We start from the raw sequence: 25,565 nt of genomic DNA, 5'->3' as shown, positions 1-25,565 counted from the left end.
ATACTCTGGTCTGGTTAGTACAGTTTTTCTCCTGCTTATTTCAGTTGCATTTATCCTTCTAGTATCAGGAGATTGTACGCATGATTAGTGCTAGATGTTATTTTCTTTATTATGCATATCAGTTGTTACCCGCTGAGGAGTTGACTCATTCCTGTGGATATTTACTATTTTTAGGTTGAGGCTGTTTGGAGGAGTTCCAGTCGCTAATCTCCTGCAGATCCGAGGATGTTTTGTTTTGGGTCTTTTGGTTTTTATTGCTTATTGCACTATCTGATCTTGTACTAGTTTGCGTATGGACATTGAAAGGTTTTATCTGGATTTGTTTTATTACATGCCTGCCTGGATGGCGAAAGAGGTGAGTTTGTTATCGGTTTTGAGTTTTATCAGTGTAGTTGAGTAGAGTTGTTTTTTAGTCATATTATCCCTGTTCTAGTTTGTTATCTATTTAACTGTGTGGATGGTTGTGTGATATATTTTATTATTGTTATTGTTCCAGCCGTGTTGGCTGATGTATATGTGACCCTGGGGGTGATGTAGAAAGTTTCAGATTGTCCGCCGTACAGGGGAGATGCTGTCGAAATTTCTTCGGACAGGGACTCCTCCGGGACGTGACAGGATCAAGAGCTAGGAGTCCCGAGTTGGTTGGGAGCCAGGAATCCTGAGAGGATCAAGAGCCGAGAGTCTCGAGTGGGTCGGGAGCTAGGGATCCAGAGATGGTCAAGAGCAAGAAGTCCCAAGTGCCCAGGAACCAGGAGTTGGGTCTTGGACCTATCTTTGGCAGCTTTCTTATCCTTTTATCTACGTGGCGTCATACTGATCCTTACCTGGATCAATGCTAAATAAATATAAAATAAAATAAAATAAAGAAAACTTAATAACTAATCAAACAAATAAAATTTTCAAATAATCAAACAAACTTGAATTAAGAGTTCAATAATATTTAAACAAACTAAATTGAAACCAAATTTAAATCAAATTCAAGCTCAAAAAATAAATCAAGACAAACTATCAATTTAATTACTTGATTCATTTTATATTCGGCTTGATATGATTCAATTATCTTATCAATCAAATTTAAATATCCTAAAATTTAATTTGACTTACTATTGATGACGAATCAAAGACCAGAAATTCTCAACCACTAGCAAGTTGGCTAGACTCAAGACTAATGAGGACGGATCGTTGGGTTAGTTACGATGTCTCCTTGCTTATTTGGGAAAAAAAATCAGTAAAACATCAATTTTATTCGATTATAAAATTTAAAATTCAATCAAACCAAATTACCAACAATCCATATAACAATCGATTGATGATGCAATTTAATCGATTGTTGATAAGTTTTATATCAGTTGATGAAAACCTTTGTTAATATATTAATAAGATCAATTTAGCATTCTGGCCTTCAACATGATGCCAATATCGCCATACATTAAAAAAAACAATCAAATGCCACAACATTACAACGTTACAAAAAAAGAACAAAAGAAAAAGAAAACAACATGCACACATAAATTACTTACTAGAGTACTTAAACTTTCAATCATTTACCACATAAATCACCTATAGATTCATTTTAACTCCTTTTGTCTCCCCCAAAGTTTCTGACCAACTTCATTGGTTATTTACAGAGAACCATGTCGAAAACACAGAAGTGCAATTCATAGCTCTCATCATCCACATTTTGCCCAGTTTTTTTGTTAGTCATGTTCTTCCAAAATTACTGGAGCTCAAGGCAGATCTCTGCTGCAGCTGACATGAGGTATGTATGAGTCTTTATCCTCTATCAAGGATAATAATTTGGTTACAGTTGGAAGATAAATGGTTATGGAGGAAGAAAACATTAAGATTTATACTGCAGTAGGAAATCATATTGCTACTCAGTGTTCAAGCCTATCTATCGCAACCATCAATAAAAACATCAATCAATATAAGGCGCACAAAATTTGATCTCTTGCATCAAGTTGGTAGATCATACCTCAAAGTCTTTACGAATGATTTTGTCCATGTTGCAAAGGGTTAGGATCTTGAATCTGGTTCTCCAAGTCTTGCTGCCTTGTGTCACCTCCATCTTCAACTCCAGCAAGGTTTCTGGCTTCATTCTGCTGCTGACTCTGATTAAGTTGGGTCGAGCGCAAATTTCTCCTAGCCCTCCATCTTAAATACTCAATGAGCAAAGAGTTCATACTGATTGAAATACCAAACCCAGTAAATGAGGAAAGTAAAATGGAGAACACAGGGCTTACTCCTAGCTGCAGAATCAACAAGGGGATTTTTCAACTTCTGTATTAAAAATTAAACAAAAAATTTGGGTTACCAAATCCATCTGACGAATCGCATCACCTTACCACACTATAGAAAACATGAGCAAAGAGGATCACAAGTGCAAACTGGAACGATGCATAGGCCCAAATGTAGCTCTGACTCACTGTAAATAAAACCCTCAAATTCATGGTTTGACATAAAGCATTGTAAAAAACAAAGATTCAGTACAACAATGTGGCAATCACAAACATCGCTATTAAGGTTTGTTGTATGATAAAAAAAAAATGGATACTGAATATATGAAAGCTAATAGAAAATATTGGAAGAACCTGAAATTGCAAAAACCATAGGAAGAGAAAGATGAATTACCCATCGTTGAAGCTATCATGGATGCGAGAAGACCTAGAACACAAGCAAATGGCAAAGATATGGCAAGAGCATGGGGACCCAATTCACTAACCTGTTAGAATAAAGTTTTAGTTGAAAGTAAATGAAAACTCATGAGACTAAATTGAACAAGTGTGTTGGAAATCATTAAAAAAACAAAAAATAATAATAATACAAATTGTATTTGAAAGTTGAATACTCTTACTAAGAGTTGCTCCAGGAAGCAGAAATAGGCAAGCATGCTGACCATGACAAGAATAGGGACATCCTGCAATATCCTGTCATGAAAATGAAGAAATACCAGTTAAAACTAACATATACCCAAAGGTCAAAGGCATATATCGCCACAAGATTAAGCCAAAACCTGTAAATTGTTAAATAATGATCTATTGATTATAGTAATGCTTTTATTAAGGTACGACCTGCAGGTCAATGAGAAATGTCTAATATATTCAAGGCATAAATTTCGATTCAAAGCTTGTGCAGAAAACAGTTTGCATAGTTCGAGTTTTACTTGAAAAAAAATAAGCAGTCTGACGGAAATCTTAACAATTTATCAGAGGGAGTAATCATAATTGGCACAAACTCGTGTTATTCAAATGTCATCATTTGAAATTAATCATAACAATTATTTATTTTAAAAATCAAACTTTTCTTTGATAACCTCCATAAAAGGATAACAAAATGAATACATATTTGAACGACATTTTCATTCCAAAACCATAAGCAAAAAAGTAAATGTTCTAGAATGGGCAAGATAGAAAAGCCTGCAACTCAATGTTTGATGTGTTGCAAACCATCGAAATATTCCATCCACAATTTCCCTCTCCTCTAACCAACGTTAGTCATAGGGATGACAAAATATGCCCTGCCCTGAAACTTCATTGATCTCCCCCGATTGGAGCAGATTTATCTGCCCCAACTATAAAACTGCACGGGTATAGGTTAGAAAGTTACAATTCACTTGTGGGAAAAGAATGGGATGGCCTAATGTCCTGCTCCGTCTACCCCATCCCAGCTTATTTAAATTTATAATATATATAATCCATATAAAAGTCGTTTATTGATTGGTTGATGCCATATGTATACTTTTAATGATTAATTCATACTTATAATTGGTATTTGTAAATGGAAAATAGTGGGATGAGGTGGGCAGAGTAGGCCAGGGAGTGAATCAATCTCATGTGTTGTGCGAGAAACTTAGGACATGGCATGGGAGAATTGGGAGGATTAAATTACGCATGGCGGGTATGAGATTTCCAAAACCTACCTTACTTTGCCTTGTATTATTAAACTCTATGTAAGATTATACCATTATTTAAATCAAATAAATTATTTTTTTATTGGATTGACTAATGTTTTCTAGGGTCTCCCTCAACCGCACACATCTTCCACTATAATTGATTCAACGTTTCTAATTCTATATTTCTATGAGCATGTTGACATCATCTCAACCTTTTTTTGTTGTTTTATCTTCAACTGGAACTACACCTAATAATAGCTCCTGGATATTTGCATTTTTTTAATTTAACAAATTCATATTAGCATTCTTATCTCTGCTATATTAACCTTTTGTTCAAAGATCATATTCTAAAAGAATGATTCAAACATACTTAAAGATTAACACAGACAATTGCAAAAACCAAATGTCAGATATTCTTTCAGCAAAAAACCATTTAATCAGAATAATAAAATTTGTTATTGGATGCATGGTTAATTACTGCAGAAAGGAAAAAATATGATAATCTAGAAATAAATGGGTCTTGTAAATCTATATAAAAAGAATCAGTAATTGGTAGATGAAATCAATAAGTTTGCACAATTTTGTTCTTCTGAAAATCCAAGGTTGATTAGATTTATAGCAGTTCTCTAGGAATAGGACACGGACGGAGACTGAGATATAGAATCACAGTTTCTTCTAATTTAAATGATATGAAGTTTGCCAATCCATATTAAGGATCACAGAAAATGAGAAAAATAACCTGTATTGAGCAACTTGTTGCCGATGAGTTGCATATGCAGCGTGTCTACGAACAGTCTGATTATTCTGTAATCTCAGCAATGTTACAGGTAGGTTTCTTACTTCCTGCTTGCATACATCACATCTCTTGTTTCCCTTAATACTAAACCATTTTACTGCACACTCTTTGTGTGCAAGTGCAAGTTCTCCTTTGCAGCTACACTCCATTTTAAGTGTTTCTCCTCCTTCAGAAAGTTCAATGAAACATATTCGGCAGACGGCCTCTTCTTCTGGAATATCTTCACTAACATCTTCAGTTACTGCAAATTCATGTATCATCCATGTTAATAATATTATATAAATTGGCCTCTTTTCTAACAGCTCAAGCTTTCTAGGGATGTAGTTACCCAATCAACCTTAATATAGTATGAAACCAAGAGGTGAATTTGAATCCCACTAGTGTTAAAAAAAAATCCAATCAAGTCACTGTTAGTATTAGCCCTAGTACCAATTATGAGATGATTGATAAGAGCAATTTTGTATCATATTTCACTTATTAATAAAAGACAAAGTTGGTTATTATATTACTTCAGTGCAGTGCCGAATGAATAAGTATAATAATGTCCTAGAGTAGGAGGGTATAGTTTATAACATATTAATTGGTTGAATTGAAAGTGGGATATTGTGGACATATAAAACGCTACTCTTAACTATTCCTAGTCAAGCATTAATATACAAGGACAATATTGATGCATTGAGACTAGCATGTAGGTCAACGGATAACTTAATTTCATAAGTCATGGATATGAGATATTAGGTTGACACATGTGTATATATTAGAGAATATGTATTGAATGACCCGTCGTGAGAATGTTTCATGGATCGTTATATGAGTGTCATAAACATTCTCATAATGACAATTAGTATGAATAGTCTTTAGACCTGAAGTCATTACGATTCCTTATATAAGGAGTTGTGTACTTTGGTATCGGTAAACATCACGATTCCTTATATAAGAAGTTGTGTACTTTGGTATCGGTAAACATCACCTGTAACAAGGTGGACTATAAAGTTATTCAATGGGTATGAAATAAATTATATGGAGGGATGTGAGTGATGTAGATGGGATCTATTCCTTTCATATGATGGAAGCGATATCTATAGGCCCCTTGATTAGTATGACATAAGAATACATGGTCATGCTCAAATGAGTCAATATACGATATTGAGTTTATTTGATTGAGTGTGCTTACTTAAAAGATCAAGAAATACAAAGATTGATAAGAGGATGACACGGTCTATGCCTCATTGATCAATCTAGATATCAAGGATAAAAGGATTGAGTCATACAAGATAATCGATACGGAAAGGTTAGGTCGGATCTCGATATTCTTGTCACTTGGATAGCAATGGTACATTGCTAGATGTCACTCATTGCTTATGCATCTAAAATGATTTTAGATATATTGTCAATATTACAAGAGTCTATTGGGTCATACACAAAGAACATGTTAACTTGAAGATGAATTATAGGGTTAAGTCTAACCCGAATTATACACATTGAGTTAGACTTAAATGAATTCAGATTAGACTCATTGAGTAATGGGTTACACTCAGTGGCTTATTGGGTTAATGACTTATGGGTTAATGGTTAATCTAATATATTAAATTCAACCCATTAAGATTAATGAATATTAATAGAGATTAATACATCATTAATTAAAAGGAAGATCAAGAGACAAAACTTTTGTATTCAGGATGAGTACAAAAGTCATTTGTAAAAGTAACTTTTAGGTGAAGTAACCTTTTTAATAAAGTAACCTTTTGGTGAAGTAACCTTTTTAATAAAGTAACCCTTTTGTGAAGTCACCTTAAATAGATGAAGTGACCTTTTGGGTGATGGTGATCTTCTTGGTTTTTGCTCTTCCTCCTCTTCTTCTCTTGGCCAAAACAACCTTGTGTAGTTGTTAGCACAACAAAGGTTGTTTCTTCTCCAAGTCGTGAGTTCATGAGATGGATGGAGAACGTGTCCGTGTGGATACCATAGAGGCGTAGACGTGCTGATCGCGTTGAGATCTGCATCCAAATCAAAGTTGTTGTCGAGAGTATCGGTTCACGCAACAAAGGTAACTATTCTATCTGATAGAATAGGAAAAAGTAGTATACAATATTCGCAAAGATCTCTGGAGGGATCCTTTTTCTGCTGCGTTATGTGTTATTTTATGCATTAGATCCCTATAGTGGTATCAGAGCCACTTGCGAATGCGTATACATCGTTTTAGTTCTATTTTATATGTGATATAGAAGAACATGTGTTTTATATGACATGGTGGATGGTTATGACTCTTAACCCCGATGTGATTGGATGTGTGTTGTAATTCATAATATGGCCTGTGTGTCGTGCCTCTTCTTTTTCATTCTTGTTGTAAATTTAGACTACCCTCGGATGTAACTCGAGGTTTCTTTAGATTTTGTAATGTATAAATAAGAAAAGAACTAGTCTACTAGACGATGGTGAAAAAGAGAGAAGGACAACAGTACACGACGACCAAGGAAGCACTTAGAGAAGCTGCTTTGACCTAGGTTGACCTTTCGCTCTTCTCATTAGCTTGAGAAGATCGTAGTTGATGGAGCCATAACCATGTCATGTTTATTTAAGCATATATGGTGATGTGTGTCATGATTGTATGTGTTGCATGTGTAGTTTAATCATAATTAGGTCTCTTTTAAATATGCCTACCAAAGTTTGATACTCACTTTTACCTAAATCAATTGTAGACATGTTTGCCAAAGCAAAATGACTCAATTTATTATAGTAGAGTGCCACAAGACAATTGTGATGCCCGATTTTAAATTTTGGGTGTGACTTAACTATGTTACCTCAATTAGGTTGAGAACTTAGAGACATATCCCATACGATGTAATTCAAATTATAGTCTTGGGCGATTAGCCAAAGCTAACTCAAGATGAGTTATAATGTGGATTTCATAAGATGTGCAAATGAACAAATAGTCTTGTTTACCCAATGATACAAGAGTTACATATGATGTAATTCGTAAATGTTGTCTACTTATGTTAATACTAAGTCTTGGGTGATTAGCTAAAGCTAACTCAAGATGAGATATAATATAGGTCTTGTCTCACATGAATGTCATCGCGATTGGATTTGGAGCTAGTAGTGTGGGTAAAACCACATCCGTGACTTGCTCCTACCAAGCTTTACAGTTCAATGGGAGAATCATTTAATTAAAGGCCTAATTAAATGATCTAAATATGATACTTATTTTTGCATTTTATTTTTATAGATCACCATGTCATCAAATATGTCGAATATTCTCTCTGCGATTTGTCCTTGATAAGGACAATCTTAATGGAGCTAACTTTCTGAACTGGTATATAAATTTGAGAATAGTTCTTAAGCAAGAAAGAAATTTGTATGTCTTAGAGAAGCCCATTCCTAAAACACCCCCATCAGGGTTGGTTGGTAAGGATGTTATAAGACATCAAGATGACGATTAGATGATCATGCTTATACGATGAACGAGCTCACGGCGTGTAGAGACGAGAACATGTTTATGTTATGGTTGAATATCTTAGACAACTATATCAGACAAAGGCATATGAAAAATTTGAGATCTCTAAGGCTCGTCAGCAAGACGCAAGAGGCGACCAGTGTGATGACCAGTACTCAATGATTGAGTACAAAACCTACAACGATGGATTTTCCAAGATTGGGCAATTAGTGGAGGGGGGCTCAATAATTTGGTTTAATTATAATGAATGAAATTGAAAAACTATCACTCGGAGAACTGGTCATTGAACCCTGGTTGAAGCAAAGACCTAGTACCATTTTAATGGTGCAAAGAGGAAAGGTAAAGTGGAAAGTAAGAAGGGTAAGTCCCAAGCGACAAAGGACAAGACTCATGCATCAAACACCAAGGTAGGATTGGAGGAAGGAACCTACTTCCACTCTGAGACCAGACAGAAAGAGGAATTGCAAGTTATACCTAAAGGAACCGAAAAGGAAGAAGTAAGACTTACGCCTGTGGTATATACGTTATAGTGTCAATCTATCTATCTCGCTCTTGGGTATTAGATATCACAAGGCATCTTTAATGTCGCCAGCCAGTGGCCTTGAAAGACTAGATCCTCGGTGAAGGGAGAAGTGGACCAACAGTAGCAGGTGGAGCAAGAGTTGTTCTTGTAGAAACATATTCCTTATCGCCGCATCGGCCCTTTTAAACTAGAAAAGTGATGTTATGTGTCTGCTTTAACAAAACATTATTTTTTTTTGCTTACATGAAGGGTTTTTATTTGAATAAAGGACAAATATTGTTTCATTTATTTAGATGGCATTATAAACCTCTTACGAATAAACTCATATTCTAGACTTCAAAACTCAATCTATAACATAAATAAATGATTCAAATCTAACCAACCAAACATATATCTGTCGTCATTGCTTGTCGTTAAGACGTATACTAAAAGCCAGCTGTATAAACATTTATCTAGAAATAAAAATCACATCGTTCAAATGTACGTCATTTACGATAAATGATTAATTTATATCAGATATAACGCATGCTGGTGTCACACACGTGAGGAGGATTATCTCTGACTATAAATTATAACAAAGATCATGACCAAGATGGAAAGAACACCATCGGAAGGTCGTTGTAATTAGTATTAGTTTATCTTAACTATATAATTACACTAGTATACTTAGAGTGTATCGAGTAGACCATTGAGAGGTGCTTTCTATAACGACTTTATAAAGGAACAAGACCCATTATTATGGAAGTGCGTCTTTAATCCTAATATAATAACAAGCACATATATTTGATATTTATTTCTTTAATTTATCAATGGATGAGATTTAGTTCGATAAATCAATAAGCTCTGATAAGTTGGAAACGATATCACTTATAAAGTGTGTCGATTATGTGTGGCACTAGTAATCTAAGTTGAGAATTAGAGAGGAAGGAGCTCAATAATGTCGTATTACAAGCAGGTGGACTTAGTCGGCGTGTGATAAAGTAGTGGAGACTACTGGACTAAGATATTAATTAAATGAGTAATATACTCACTTAATTAGTGGACATCTCGAAAAACGAGACTAACACACCATAAGAAGGAGCTCAAAAACAATGGTGATTGCAATAGTGCAATAGTTCATAATAGATGTGAATTATTATTGATAAAATTAAGTTCGTGTTCGGGGCGAACACTTTATCGGGAGACCAAAACCAATTCCTCCTCTCGTCCCTATCGTAGCCTCTTAATTATGTAGTCATACCCACCATATACCTTCTTCTCATCCCATAAGTAGCTAGAGACCAAGACGGTAAGGGGTGAGTTCACGTGGTAAATGGGTAGACGTCCTATGAACTCAAGTTTACAGGCTTATTAAAATAAAAAGGAATTTTAATTTAAAATTTTTCTTATGTGGAATAACATGATTTAAAAGAGTTTAAAAATTTAAATCTTTCCTTTTATAAGATTCTACAAAAGATTAAGAGAAGAGCTAAATCTCTTTCCTTATTCGTAGATTAAAATGTTGATTTTAATTTTAAACTTTCCTTTTAATCATTCATGATTTAAAAGAAAGTTTAAAATTAAAAATTCTCTTTTATTAGTTTCTACAAAGATTAAGAAAAGATTTAATATCTTTCCTTATTTGTAGATCGAAGGAGATTTTAATTTTAGATAACTTTCCTTTTTAGAAATTATCCATATGTTAAAATAAAGATTTTAATTTATAAAATTTCCTTTTATTAACCAATCTTAAGGGATAAAAATTATCGGAGAAATATTTTATAAATTTCTGAACAAATTAGGAAGTTTTAATTTTGTTTTTAATTAAAACTCTCCTTGGGGGAAAGAGGTCGATGAATCATTGAAAAAAGAAAATTGTTTTAATTAAAATAATTTTTCTTTTTCAGAATTAAGGAAATTTTATTTAAATTTCCTTATTCGCAAGACCAAGGATTATAAAAGAGGGTAGAGGTGCCTTCGTGGACACGACTCTATTCTTTTCTTCTCTCTTTCTTCCTGTGTGCGCCCAGAGGTTCCCTCCTTCCTCTCTTTTTCCTGCCGACTTCATCACCTTGGAGACATGTTTGATCTAGCTTGGAGAAAAGGAGAGAAAGGAGGCTTGTTCTGCATCCCTGGAGCTGGTTGGTGGAAAAGCTCTTCATCCTTCGAAGTTTTTAGCCAAAACTTGAAGGAAGAAGGTGCCTCGTGGTTCTCATCTCAAGATCATCACCTATGACCGAGGTCAGGGTTAAGAGGAATACGGTAAAGATCAAGAGGTCATTAAAGTTCACAAAAGTATAACTAGTAATTGTTTTCCGTGATCATACTAGTTTTATTTCTTTGAAAAATACCAAATACTGATATTCTATGTTTCAATTAGTTTTCGAGCGCGTTCTTTGTTTTTCAACTTATCGTTTCTTTTCGGTTAACCTAGAGTTATTTAAGGAAATTAAATATTAACTTTCCAAGAGGCTTGCTTCAAAGCGCGTTGGTGCTCCCATATCCAAGAACCATGCATCCTGTTCTAAAGCCAAATTCGAAATTAATATTTAATTAACTTTATGACCTAGGTGATTTGGATCGAACGTGTTAAGTTCCGCAAGAGATCCAAGTCTAAACCTAAAACATATAAGTTAAACTTGGGATCAAACGTTAAGTTCCGCAGGCGATCCAAGTTTAATTTAAAAGAACACTGGTAGCTAAAGGTTCGATTCAGAAACAAAATTTTAGATAGGGAACCATTAGGCTTCCGAGTAGCAAACACGGGTCACATAAATAAGAGTCGATATCACAAACCATAAGGACGGACTCGACTCAATTGATTTAATCATACGAGGTACGCGAATCTTGTCTTCAAGGCAAGATAACTATGACCTTTTTAGTGGACACAAGAGCTAATGACTTTAGACTTATACATACGATATACGCTCGAATAGCACTGGGGAGACTATCATTACTTCATTACTTTCACTAATAATATCGGTGGTACGACTATGCGATCTAATGCGACGAAGTCAGTCTTGAAAAGTCTAATCAAGAATTCAAGAATGAAGTACAAAACCAACTTGGTAAGCGTCTTAAGATGCTTTGATTAGATCGAAGTGGGGAATACCTTTGCCAAGAGTTTCATGATCATCTCGTTGAGTGTGAGATCATATCTCAACTCACTCCACCTAGAACACTACAATGGAATAGTGTATCAATCATACTTTATTAGATATGGTACGATCGATGATAAGTCAAACATATCTTCCTACTTCCTTCTAGGGACATGCTCTAAAGACGGTCGTTTTCACACTTAACTACGTTCCATCTAAGGTCGTCATAAAGACACTATAAACAATATGAACTGGGAAGAGTCCCAAGATGTCTTTCATGAAGATTTGGGGATGTGAGGCTTACGTTCAACGACAAGTTTTAGATAAACTAGGACCCAAATTGGACAAGTGCTATTTTGTAGGATATCCCAAAGAAACAAAGGAATATTACTTCTATAATCTCACACAAGGCAAAGTGTTTGCTACTAAAAATGGTGTCTTTCTAGAAAGGGAATTTATTTCTAGAAAAACTAGTGGAAGTAAAGTCGATCTTGAAGAAATTCAAAATACACAAACTAGCATTGACGCCATGATGAAAACTGAACAAGTACCACAAGATGTTGTGGATCATGATTTTGTTACACCGCAAGGAGTTATAGAGCAACAACCTGTTCAAGTAGCACAAGCTTTACGCAGATCTGATAGGACTTGTCATCAACCTGAGAGATATTTTTTTCTCTTATCAGACCACGGTGATGTAGTGCTTGTTGGTCTTAACGAGTCTACATTTTATCAGGAAGCTGTACAGGGCCCAGATTATGAGAAATGGCTAGAAGCCATGAGATCTGAAATGGAATCCATGTATACTAATCAAGTATGGACCTGGTTGATCCACCTAAAAGGATCAAACCCATTGGATGTAAGTGGGTCTTCAAAGTGAAGACTGACATGGATGGTCATATGCATACTTATAAAGATAGATTGGTAGCTAAAGGATTCAAGTAGATTCATAGTATAGACTATGATAAAATCTTTTCACCAATTGTGATGCTCAAGTCTATTCAGATCATACTTGTTATTATCGCGACTACGATGACGAGATCCGATGACGGATGTTAAACCTGCATTTTAATGGAAATATACTCGAGGATGTGTATAGAGACATCGAGGTTTGTTGATCCAAAGCATGCCGTAAAGGTGTAAGTTACAACGATCCATTTACGGATCAAGCAAGCTTTAGCTGAAATCTTCGATTCGATAACGAATCAAAGCGTTTCTCAAGAACGAAGACGATACTGGTCCTATAGTGAAAGATCATAGATAGATCTAAACGATCGCTCGTAATATATTAACAAGATACTTAATCGCCACATACGAATTCCAAAAGGGATTTTGCCAATATCACATAGTGTGAGTCTTTGAAGACTAACCCAAGGAAGAAAGGATCGTGAATCATAATTCCTTACGATCCGCTATAGGGTTTATAGGCTCACATCAGACTCATCTAGATGTCTAGACGCATGAAAGCACGAGCACGATGAGAGATCCGATCCAAAGGTCAGGATCGATAGCAATCAAGAATATTTTAAGTATTCGAGAAGAACTCAAGATTATTTCTTGGTTGACGATAAATAGCTCAGTAAAGGGTTACACCGACGCTAGCTTCCAAACCGACAAGGATGATTCCATATCAGATCGTGCAATATGTACGCTTAAATAGTGGTGTAATGGGAAGAGTTCAAAGCAAGATACGTCATTTCCTAGTATCATTTCCTAAACTAAAAAAGATAGATTAGGAAGTTTATTATAGCTGGTATTGTTCTCCAATATACGAACCCAATAAACATCTAGTGATAATAACGACGCTTATCATGCCAATTGAACCTCGCTCTCATGCGAAACACATACTCGACAATTCCATCTCATTCGAGAGATCATCGATAGAGGAGATGTGAAAATACGCAGAGAGTACCAACCAACGCTAATATTGGATCCTTCGCTTAGGCGTATAGATAAGTGGCACACCGTTTAGATATTTCAATGACCACAGTACTGGTGGAGATTGTTAATAGCATTAAGATCCATAGAGTGAATAAGGGTAATTTTATTATATTTCACTTATTAATAAAGGCAAAGAAGTTATTATATTACTTCAGGTCACAGAATTAAGTATAATAAATAAAGTAGAGAGAGTCTAGTTTATAAAATATCAATCGAATAATTAATTGATATCAGGGCATATAACGCCACTCTTAACTATTCTAGTCAAGCATTAATATTAAGGACAATATTAACGTGAACCAGATAATTTAATCTTGAGAAGATATATTAACACATGATGGTATATGAATTAATCAACATGTATATATTGTAAAACGTAATCGTTGAGCATGATCGTTTCGTTAAGATTATAAACATTCTTATAATAACAATTAGTACGAATAGTCCGAAGTCACTGCTTCCTATATGAATTCAGAGTACTCTCTGAGAACTATAAAGTCAATCACCGGCATATAAATAAAACATGAGGGACGCGAGTGATGTAACGGATCTATCCTCCATACGACAGGCGATATCCGATCCTCGATATAAGACATCGATCACGTCAAACGAATGAGTTAATACGCGATATCTTATTCGATTTAGTATGTCACTTAGATCAAGAAATACAAAGATTGATAAGAGGAGATTACGATCTAACCTCATTCATCGATCTAGATATCAAGGATAGAATGATCGAACACAAGATAATAGGCAAAGGTTAGGTCGGATCTCGACTTCTCATCACTGGGTAACATTGATGATTTCTAGATGTCTCATTACTTATGATATCTAAGATGGTTTTGTATTACATCGTTAAAAGAGTCTAGTCACACACTGAACACGGACGAGACGGATTATAGGATTAAGTCTCATCCGAATTATACAGTTAGACTCGAATGAATTCGGATTGGATTGGACTCATCGAGTAATGGGTTGCATTTGATTTATTGGGTTAATAGCTTATTAGGTTAATGGTTAATCCAATATACTAAATCCACCCATTAAGATTAATGAATATTAATACAAATTAATGGAAGATCAAGAGACAAAACTTTCAGATTTATCGGATGAGTCAAAAGTCATTCTAAAAAAGTAACCTTTAGGTGAAGTAACCTGTAAAGTAACCTTTCGTAAAGTAACCTTTTGTGAAGTCACCTTATATAGTGAAGTGACCTTTGGTGATGGTGATCTTCTTGGTTTTGCTCTTCTTCCTCTTCTTCTCGCCAAAACAACCTCATAGTTGCTAGTATAACAAAGGTTGTTTCTTCTCAAGTCTTCATAGAGAGGATGGAGAACGTGTTCGTGGGATCGTAGAGGCGTGGGGCGTTTGAGAGATCAGATCGATCGATCCAAGTACGAACGCAGGTAACTATTCTATCTGATAGAATAGGAAAAAGTAGTATACAGTATTCGCAAGGATCTCTGGAGGGATCATTTTTCCGCTGCGTTATGTGTTATTTTTTGCATCGGATCCCTACAATCACGTGTTAGAGGTTAAGGCCAATCAAGTGAAGTACCCTACTAACACATGAAGGGGGAGGGTTAACATATCTTTCCTAATAGATTGAGCTTTTAGAAAACGTTATTTAACCAATCAACCTTAAATCCAAGTATTAGTCTCTTCCTATGTAAGCCAATATAAGGTTGTTGTTGAATTGGGATGATCCCTTTCCTTCCCTTTCCTCTAAATATTTAGACATAATGGACTATTGTACTTGTCCATATGACACTAATGGATATAGAACATCTTAACTTCAACACACTACCTCCTAATGCCTATCATAACTCAGGTACGAGCATAGCTTTGATACAATATTAAATTGAAATGGAGTCCATTTCATCCCACAGTGACTAGTCATTTGAGAGGAGAACATTTTTCTAGTTTATAAACATAATGGATGATCATTCTTATTCATGTGTCGATAATAGGTTATGAATCTAGCTACGATAATAGTTAAATTGGTGAAGAAATCATTCCATCCCAAAAGGAGTAGTCATTTAAGGAGGGGCACCCCTATTCCATCCCAAGATGAATAGTTGTTCGAGAGGGGATACCCTTCTAATATTTAGACATAATGGGTCACTACATTATTTATGTCGGGCTATTAGGAATGGAGCATTGTAGCTTCTCATTATGACTCAATGATATGAGCTTTAGCTCTCATAGCATGTCGCGAAGCCCATTCCATTCCAAAATCATTTTGGTATGGAACGGGCTTTACCCCAATTCAACAAAGGTATACTCAATAAGTGTGAAATTTTATATTAAATTTCAGTTTATCCATTAATATTTTGAACAATAACCATAGCTAGTAAAAAATACATCATGCTTCTCCCACCCAGCACTCGCAAAGAAATGAGTAAAAATAAATCCAAGATCATGAATTAGGTCATCATATTGCTTAATTTGCAGTTCATAAAGTACCATTGACTGTCTCGATAGCTGCATCATTTTCGATGGTAATGTCAGTCATGACAGGACGAGGGGTTGCTGAAATAACTCGTACTAAACCAATTGAATCCATTCTCCGTAAACCTCTATTTTTGGCATTCCCAGGTACTGAAAGTGATCGTCTGATCTGCATCTTCATACCTTTTTTCTGTTGAATCAAACAAAAATGCAAAGCAAACAGTTTGAGAAATGCTGTTCTATGTAGGAACATAGACTACTGAAATGCATCCTTCAGATTACTGTCAGATAGTCTCTAAGCAAGATTTATTTTTGATAACATAGTTATCCATAAATTCATACACCAAGCAAACAATTAGAAAAGTTCTCACTCATATCAGGAATTTAGAAGCCTATTATAAAAAGTGAAGCATGTTTGCTTAGAAAATTAAAGCCAGTGTCCAAGCAAGCTGATCACACAAGTTAAAAGTCTACAAACCATTCCATCAAATAGTCTGTTTTACAGGGAATTAGCATACTGATCAGGTGATCATGATGCGCAAAATGGACAATTAAATTGACTTAGACATGGGTAGGAGCAAGGGGTTAATAGCTTTAGTTCACACACATCAAGGAAGATAGAAGTTATGAATTTTGTAGGTTGCACCAGTATTGAAAGAAAAAAACAAGGTATAATTTTTTTTTAATGAACTAGATAAAGAAAGATCACAAATGATTGGCATCAGAAAGTGTTTATACAGAAAATGAACATATAAGACTTACTTCCAGAGAAGAGAGGCCCACATGTCTTTCTTGTTCAGTAGATGGACCTTGATTGCCAACTGGTGTAACAGGTAAAGAGTATGTTCTCTTGGTTGAAACAGAGGATAAAACCTTGATAAAAGAAAATTGCCTTGACGTTGAAGGATTGTCTTGTTGTCCTGAAGAAGGTGTTCCGGGAATCAGGAGAACTGTTCTGTCACCTTCTGAAGTTGAGCCTTTTGTCTTAAGACTCCTCTGTGAGAAGACACTTCTAATAGATGATTTTGACCTTGTTGAATTTGATTTTGGTGGTAGGCCTGCTCTTGCTGAACCAGGACTGGACAATCCATGTGTCCTTGCAGAAGGCATTGGACTTTCCAAAGTTCTCGCAGGTATTTGCAAGGATGCAAGGTTTGGTCGTCGAGAATTATGTGCATGCACAACCTCCCTTAAGGTGTTTGCATCCTTGTTAGATGACTGCAAAGGCAAACTATATTAGAGAAATATCAATTTTAGTAAAGGCAAATGCTCAAGATGTTATAGAATGTTATAAAAATAGAACCTAAATAGTTTCATAAGTTATTAATACATTTTCTGTAAATAAACAGATAACAAGTTTAAAATAGCAGATAATAATAATCTGGGCAATTGTCAATGCAAAGAGCACATTCCTTGGTTCAACACCTATAATCAGACTTGGTTATTCGTCTTCTAGAAGCTACAAAATCAGAAAAATATTCTAAGATATGGTGCATTGAACATCTTCCACCTATGGTTCAACTGCCTATAAGTCTGGAGTTGCAGGTCCCAGCATGCCACCACAGGTTATTTCATATTGTTCTGTCATGGCCATGATGGCTTCTGATAAATCAAGTCAATCCTGTAGTAGTCACTTCCACCTCATAACAAATCTCGTAGAATAGACATACACTGGAATCTGGACGAGTGCCTTATTTTCTTCTGTTTTCATCCATTGTATTAAATGCTTTGTTTTTAGATTTATTTTTTGGGTGAACCACGGTCACCCTTTTGCACATAAGCAATCGTCCAGTTCATCAATCACATAACTGGTTGACTATGGGATTGCCCTATTCATTTTTAAAATCTCTACAAAGCATTTGATAGAGAAACAATCCAACATGATCCCTTGAACTTCAAACAGTCATAACTTTTGACTTGGGATTTGGAATCAAACTCTGTTTGTAGTCACGCGTGCAGAATTTAAAAATCTACATTGTTACTCGGTACTCATAACCGCCAATTTTCGAACCCAAATTCCACCGTTTAGCCGAGCCTTCGAAGATTTTATTATTATTTTTAGTCATTTTTGTTTTATGGTATTTAGGATATTTTTGATATTCCCAGTAATTATGGGTCATAGTTAGTCTAAAACAGCATCTTGCTTTATTAATTTTAATTTTTGTCAAAATATTTTCTTTTCTGGAAAGATCTCTTTTTTTGTCTACAAGATTTAAATTGAGGTCCAGATTTATTTCCTTTTTTGTCTTAGGGTCTAGAGTCTATATAAACACCTATCTAGTTGTATGAGGATTCATCCCTCAAATATTAATGAAGTGTTCTATTTTAGCAAACGAGGACTTTTCTCCTTATTTCTTCGGGTTCTCTTCTTGCCTTCTCCTCTAATCTCCCCTTCTTATCAGCCCACAAGATAATCGCTATCCTGCCCGGCGTAAGTTGGTATCAGAGCAAGGTGTAGATCCAATGAAAGGTTGTTGTGCTCGTGGTTGCGGTAGGCAGGTTCCAGCTGAGGAAGCCTCACATTATGGTCGTAGCGTTCATGACATAATGGCGATGAAGGATTTACAGAGGCAAGTTGCAGACTTAACCCAACGTCTAGCCGAGGCGATGCGAATTATTGAGGCTCATGGGCTCTCAGATCGTGGATCTGAGTCTTCCTTCGAAAACCCTTATCACCAATAAGTTATGTACCAAGAGCGGCGTGGTCGAGAGGAGCCCTATGAAGACCTCGATTTTTGGGTTGAACTACCCGAAAATTTTGGTACGTTGCAAGTAGAAGGCTTCGTTGATTGGATCAACGAGGCGAAGTGGATCTTCAACTATAAGCAAGTTCCAGATCGGATGAAGGTGGAGTTGATTGTCATCAAACTCAAGGGGCAAGCATCTGCATAGTGAGAACATAAGTAGCGCTCATGATACAGACAGGGAAAATCCCAAATTACTAACCAAGAGAAGATGAAGAAGAAGATAAGGGAACGCTTCTTTCCTTTCGGCTACACCCAAACTTTGTTCCAGCGACTCCACTCATTGAGACAGGGCACGAGATCGGTAGACAAATATACGGAAGATTTCTTCCAGTTGGTTGCCCGAAATGACTTGTCCAAGACAGAGGCGCAGAAGGTGGCACGGTACTTAGGGAGGTTGCTAATGTGCGTAGATTATATATGTTTTTAGGCATTTTTGATGCATATCTACTTGTATCTCATGAATATGATCTATGTTTGTTACACCCTATTTCATTATTTATGTCATACTTCCATTCTATTTGTTCGAAGATATGCTTTTTGCATGTTTTGATTGACAGGATGTCATTTGAAGCAAAAATGGAGCAAAGGCACACATTGAAGCAACTTGTGAAGATCCAGCAACCTATTCATGCCCCCTGGCACAGCCATATGCCTCCCTAGTGCCTCCCACCAGAAAGATACCGGCAGGCCGTGCCTCTCAGGCACAGTCGTTCCTTATCCTCAGCTGAACACACAGTCTGGTCGTGCCCCAAGACATGACCATGCCTCTCCTCCCAGAAGAAAACACGGCTTGGTCGTGCCCTAAGGCATGGTCGTGCCTCTCATCTCAGCAAAAGACATGGGCCATTTGTGCCAAAAGGCATGGTCGTGCTTCGTCCATCTAGAGAAAGCCACGATTTGGTCATGCCATCAGGCACGACTGAGCCGCCTTGGGCCGCGACACAGTTTTCTCCTCTAGGGGAAACCCTAGAGCCCTTATCTTCGTTGATCAACGCTATCCGTCCACTTCCGGAGCAAGGGAATGCCTCCAAAGACGTCGAACTTCAAGAATAAGCACTCTTTTCTCTCTATTTCCACATATTGAGTTGTAGTTTAGTATTTTCTTTGTCCTTTGGTTGTATTCCTTTGTAATGGAGTAGAATCTCCGATACTTAGGGAGTAATTATGATATGTTGTTGATGCATTAGATTCTCCGATACTTGGAGTAGATTCCTTGATTTGTTTATTTCTTTATGTAATAAAGTGTTTATGTCATGTTCTACGTGTGTTGTGCCTTGTATATGTTTGACGAAATGTGTGTATGGTGTATGCATGTGGATTGTTGTGGATTGGTTACCTTGTAGAGGAGAAGTGCTAGATTATATACCGCGGAGCCTTGTGATAGGGGGTAACCCTTTAAGTGGATTCTTTAGAACGATCCTCTTGCAAGGAAACTGATTCTCTACAAAGGATTATCTAATTAGAGTTTAGAAGGTTTTTCTTAAATTAATGTTATAAAGTGACTTGTGTAATCTAGATATGTATAACTGGTGAGTCTTATGACATAAGGTAACCCTTGAATCGGACTTCCTAGGTTACCTTGTCTACTTAATTGCATTAATCTATTGTTAGGAAGTAAATTGGATAACTCTAGAATTGTATACTCGGGGAGTGGTAATCTTTTAATCGGACTTTCTAGAGTTGCTTCTTTACATAATGACATTAGAACTTGGGTAAAGTCTCCGGTGCGATCTTCACGGGGTTGTGTCGAACTTTAGTTAAAAATCCTACACAGTGCAGGCATAGAGTTAAGGAAATGAACAATACATAGAGACATTAACTAACATCATAATGAAACCAAATTCCTAGAATCACTTCCCCTAAACTAATTTCTCTTTCCTAATCCATCTCTCTCTCTCTCTCTCTCTTCTCTCCATGTCTTTCTAGCTCTCAAGCTCTCAATCAACTTTCGAACGTCTTGATAATTTGCCGTGTGAAATCAACTAGTACTTAATCAACAGTCCTTATAAGATCAATATTTTTATTACTTGACGACGTACCCATGCACTTACGGTCACACATTAGTTGCACCTGGCCTTGCAAGATGCCCTCAACCTTTATTCATTCTTGATGGTTTCAGAGGCCTACCAACATACACTAGCGGCCGAAAAGCAGCAGAATTAGAAACCAATGGGGAGAAGTGACCAAAACAACAATTGGCCAGTTTTCCCTCGGAATTCTCATCCTTCATAGCAGCAGCCACGACAACAACCACCACAAGTTTACTCTAAGGCCTTTGTCAGATGTTATCAATGTGGTGAACAGGGGCATAGGATGAACCAATGCAGGAAAGCTGCTCTTGCTGATCCAAAGGGTAAAAATTTATTCATTAAGGAAGACGTGATAGAAGATCCAACAGCCATCAGTGTATGAAGTTGACAACATGCTATATGGTGATGGCCATAAGACTTTACTTGTGTGCAAGAGTCTCTTACTTCCAAAGGTCAATCAGGGAATAAACGATTGAGAACCAATATTTTTAACACTACTTGCACCGTCGCGGATAAAGTCTGCAAGATGATCATCAACAACAGTAGTTGTGGGAACGTAGTATCTGAGGAGGTTATCCAAAAATTATAATTGAAGGCGGACCGTCACCCTACGCCATATAAGTTGTCTTGGCTGAATAAAGACAACGAGGTAAATAGACGATGTCTCGTATCTTTTCAATTGGTAGCAAATATTATGATAGTGCTTGATGTGATGTGGTGGTCATGGACGCATGTCATGTACTGTTATGGCGACCTTGGCAGTATGATCGCAGCGTCATCCACGATGGACGAAAGAATACCTAAACACTTTACATCAAGGGACAGTAGATTGTGTTGGCACCGCGGCGAGAATAAACCACTCTAATTCCGCCAGCCAAAACTACTAATCTGCTTCTATGTCCAGGTTTTTAGATGAGATGGAGCATAACGACGTTGTCTATGCTTTGTTGCCATGCCAGAGCAATGTCCAAGCCATAGACACAGAGCTATCGACCGAAGTGCAACAACTGCTAAAGAATTTTGATAAATTGATGCCAGAGGACCTTCCTTCTGGGCTACCATCTATGCGAGATATCCAACATGAGATTGATCTTGTTCCAAGGTCGAGTTTGCCTAATTGATTAGTGTATCGCCTCAGTCCTAAGAAAGTTGAGGAATTACAACACCATGTGGTGGAGTTGCTGGAAAAGGGTCATATCTGTGAGAGCATAAGCCCTCTGCTGTTTCTGCCCTACTAGTGTCGAAGAAGGATGGCTCATAGTGTATGTGTGTTGACAACCAAGCCATCATCAAAATTACAGTGAAGTACAAGTTTCCAATTCCCCGCTTGAACGACATGTTGGATCAACTATCCGGTTCTAGGGTTTTCTAAAAAATTAGCCTTAAAGGCAGATACCACCAGATCAGAATAAGGCCGAGAGATAAATGGAAGACAACATTCAAGACACAACATGGACTTTATGAGTGGATGGTCATGCTTTTTGAATTGTCCAATGCCCCAGCACATTCATGAGGTTTATGTATCAAATCCTGTAACCTTTCATAGGAAAGTTTGTGGTGGTTTACTTTAATGACATTCTCGTCTATAGTTTGACATGGGCATTACACTTCGATCACCTCCGTGCTATTTTTGAAAAATTGAAAACAGAGTGCTTATTTGTCAACAAAAAGAAATGTTCTTTCTTTATTACATCGGTCACCTTCCTTGACTTTATTGTGTTTACTAATGGTGTGCATGTAGATCAAGCAAAGATAGACGTAGTCTTGGAGTGGCCTCAGCCGAGGACCTTGCACGATGTCAGAAGTTTCCAATACCTGGCTTCTTTCTACTGTTGGTCCATCAAAAATTTTAGCACTCTGATTGAGTGTCTCTGGTCTGAAGAAGCAGTGGCTAATTCCCAACTGGTCAAACAGAAGATGACAAAAACACCAGTTCTGGCACTTTCTGATTTTTACCAAGTATTCTAGGTCAACTGTGATGCATCCAGTATCGGTATAGGAGGTGTTTTGAGTTAGTCGGGGCGTTTAATTGCTTTTTTCAGCAAGAAGCTGTCTAAATCCAAGAAGATCACTATTAGTACAGAAGGACTGCATCTTCTTTATTAATCACGAAGCATTAAAATATATCAATAGTCAACACAAGCTGAGCAAGCGACATGCCAAGTGGGTGACTTTCTTACAAGAGTTCACCTTTACGCTGAGACACCAAGCTGGAAGTTTGAATCATGACGCAAATGCCTTGAGTAGTCGTTCTTCATTACTCACCATTATGAGTACCAGTGTTATAAGCTTTGAGGTTTTTTCAGATATATATGCAGCTGACCCATCATTTGGTAGGATATTACAGGAGGTATATGATGGATATACATATGATTTTATTTTACATAATGGATCTCTATTTCGTGGGTTCTGAAGTAGCAGATCATGAGCGAGTTTCATAATGAGGGGCACTTCGAATGTGATAAGACGTTGGTCCTCATCTCTACCGATTTGATTGATCCAAGTTGACCAGCGATGTGACCCACTTTGTGGACCGGTGTTCTGTATGCCAGTGATCTAAGGGGGTGCTCACCAACGCAGGCTTGTACACTCCCTTACCTATCCCTGAAGCTCCTTGGTTCGATGTCAGTATGTAATTTGTATTAGGATTACCCGCACACAACGAACCTCATATTCAGTTCTTGTTGTAGTTGACAAATTTTCAAAGATGACAGATTTCGTAGCTTGCAGGAAGACTATGGATGCTGTCCGGATTGCTCATCTTTACTTCAAGGAGATCATGCGTCTACATGGCGTTCCTCGATCCATAACTTCAAATCGAGATACCAAGTTCATCAATCATTTCTAGAAGAGCTTATGGGAAAAATTAGACACATAATTGAACTTTAGTAATGCCTATCACCCTCAGACAGATGGACAAACCGAGGTGGTGAATCAGAGTTTGGGCAATCTTATAAGATGTCTCACAGGAACTAAGCCAAAGAAATGGGACTTGCCGATACCCCAAGCAGAGTTTGCCTGCAACTGATAGAGAAATAGGACCACAGGATTGAGTCCTTTCGAGATTGTCAATAGGCGGAACCCATCGAGAGTTCTGGACTTAGCCCTTGTTCCACGTGTGGGATGATTTAACCCTAAAACAGATGAGATGGTAGAACATCTTCAGATTAAGTAGGTGAAAATAGCAATTCTGAATAGCAATACCAAGTACAAAACTTGAGTTGACAATCATCGCCGTCAGATATTTTTTAAGGTAAGAGATTTTGTTAGGCTATTTTAACTCGTGGTCATTTTCCTATTGGTGAGTACAATAAACTGAAGGATTGGAAGATTAGACCGTGTGAGATATCGCAAACCTTCCTAGTCATCTGAAGATGTTTGATGTCTTCAATGTGAAGCACTTGACTCCTTATTCGGTAGATGCTGATGAGGCTACTATGAACTCGAGGGCGAGTTCTTTTCAACTCGGAGAGACTAATGCAAGAACAACCCAACACAACCTCTTAGAACTTCAAACAGTCATAACTTTTGACCGGGGACTCGGAATCAGGGTCTATTTATGATCACATGTGCAGAATTTAAAAATATACATTTATTACTGAAGTACCCGTAACTACCAATTTTTGGGCCCAAAGTCCACCGTTTAGGCCCTCATTCGAACCTTCAAAGATTTTATTACTATTTTTAATAATTTTTATTTTTATAATATTTAGGGTATTTTTGATATTCCTAATAATTATAAGTCATAGTTAGTCTAAAATAACATCCTGTTTTATTAATTTTAATTTCTGTCAAGAGATTTCCTTTTCTGAAAAGATCTATTTTCTTTTTGTACACGATTGGAATTGAGGTCCATATATTAGGATTACTTTCCTTTCTTTGCCTTGGGGTCTATAGTTTATATAAACATCTGTCTAGTTGCTAGTTGTATGAGGATTCATCCTTAATTATTAATAAAGTTTCTTTTTTAGCAAACGGCGGCATTTCTTCGCTCTAGAAAACACCAGATTGAATGCTATTTGAACATCAGCTCCAGAACTAACTCCCACCAGGGAAACTCAGACAAGATCGGATAGAAACAAGAAGATAAAGAGCTCATCGTTCTTGTTCTCCGCAACTATCACATAAAGAAGTACTTTTTGCACAAGCTTTAAGGTCAACACTTACCACTGATTAAAAAAACGATCTGACGCAGTAGAATAACAAGCAAAAAAAAAAAAAAAAAAAAAAACCTCAGAACACTAATCCCCACTCAAAAAAAATTACTCTCGGAACAACAAGTAAAAAAGGCATCATTGCTCGGTAGGAATTACCTCGCGATCAAAGCTCGAGGGCGGCGATGCCGTGGAAGCCGAGTCCAATGGGCCTGTCGAATCCTCCATAAGAAACCGAAACAAAAATCAACGCCGAAACTGACACCAAGTGATTCGACAAAGGGAAAAACCCCAGGTGGGTGATTCCGGCAGTGATCTCTTCCAGCAGCGGCTCTCTCGGCGGGGTGGAGAAGGAGGCCCGATGAGGCGGAATAAATGAGCGAAAGCGCCCAGCACCTTTCAGTGGAAGTATAAATTTGTCTGAACTCTAAAGCCAATTTGTTTTATCCGATTCTTAATGGGTTAGTGAAATCCCAAAACTACTCCTCTGGTTCTTTCA

At 36.9% G+C, this 25,565-nt stretch overlaps 1 protein-coding gene across 5 annotated transcripts; it reads right to left on the bottom strand.

Moving 5' to 3' along the window:
* Positions 1-1,349: 1,349 nt before the first annotated feature.
* LOC122032415 lies at positions 1,350-25,490 on the bottom strand. Of its 5 annotated transcripts, none has more exons than XM_042591704.1 (9): positions 25,226-25,490; positions 16,898-17,353; positions 16,151-16,325; positions 4,632-4,929; positions 2,855-2,927; positions 2,632-2,722; positions 2,346-2,425; positions 1,976-2,249; positions 1,350-1,780 (listed from the first exon to the last, which is right to left on the bottom strand). In XM_042591704.1, exons 1-8 carry the CDS (start codon positions 25,292-25,294, stop codon positions 1,986-1,988), a joined length of 1,506 nt encoding a protein of 501 aa, XP_042447638.1. In that variant the 5' UTR covers positions 25,295-25,490; the 3' UTR covers positions 1,350-1,780; positions 1,976-1,985. The 5 variants fall into 5 exon arrangements, with proteins under 5 accessions (XP_042447638.1, XP_042447637.1, XP_042447639.1 ...); XM_042591703.1 differs by having other exon boundaries at positions 1,350-1,749; XM_042591705.1 differs by having other exon boundaries at positions 1,350-1,743.
* Positions 25,491-25,565: the final 75 nt, after the last annotated feature.

The sequence above is a fragment of the Zingiber officinale genome, chromosome 11A, assembly GCF_018446385.1.
Source record: "Zingiber officinale cultivar Zhangliang chromosome 11A, Zo_v1.1, whole genome shotgun sequence".
NCBI lineage: Eukaryota > Viridiplantae > Streptophyta > Magnoliopsida > Zingiberales > Zingiberaceae > Zingiber > Zingiber officinale.
The sequence above is the reverse complement of the archived record's forward strand: the minus strand, read 5'-3'. Positions and strand labels throughout refer to the sequence as shown.

Excerpts from the sequence above, each read along its gene's own strand:
- LOC122032415 (XM_042591704.1), bottom strand. The coding sequence starts at position 25,294 with ATGGAGGATTCGACAGGCCCATTGGACTCGGCTTCCACGGCATCGCCG. Across the intron at positions 16,326-16,897 it reads TGGGCCTCTCTTCTCTGGAA|AAAAAAGGTATGAAGATGCA; the intron begins GTAAGTCTTATA and ends TTGATTCAACAG. Across the intron at positions 4,930-16,150 it reads AGCTATCGAGACAGTCAATG|TAACTGAAGATGTTAGTGAA; the intron begins GTACTTTATGAA and ends ATGAATTTGCAG.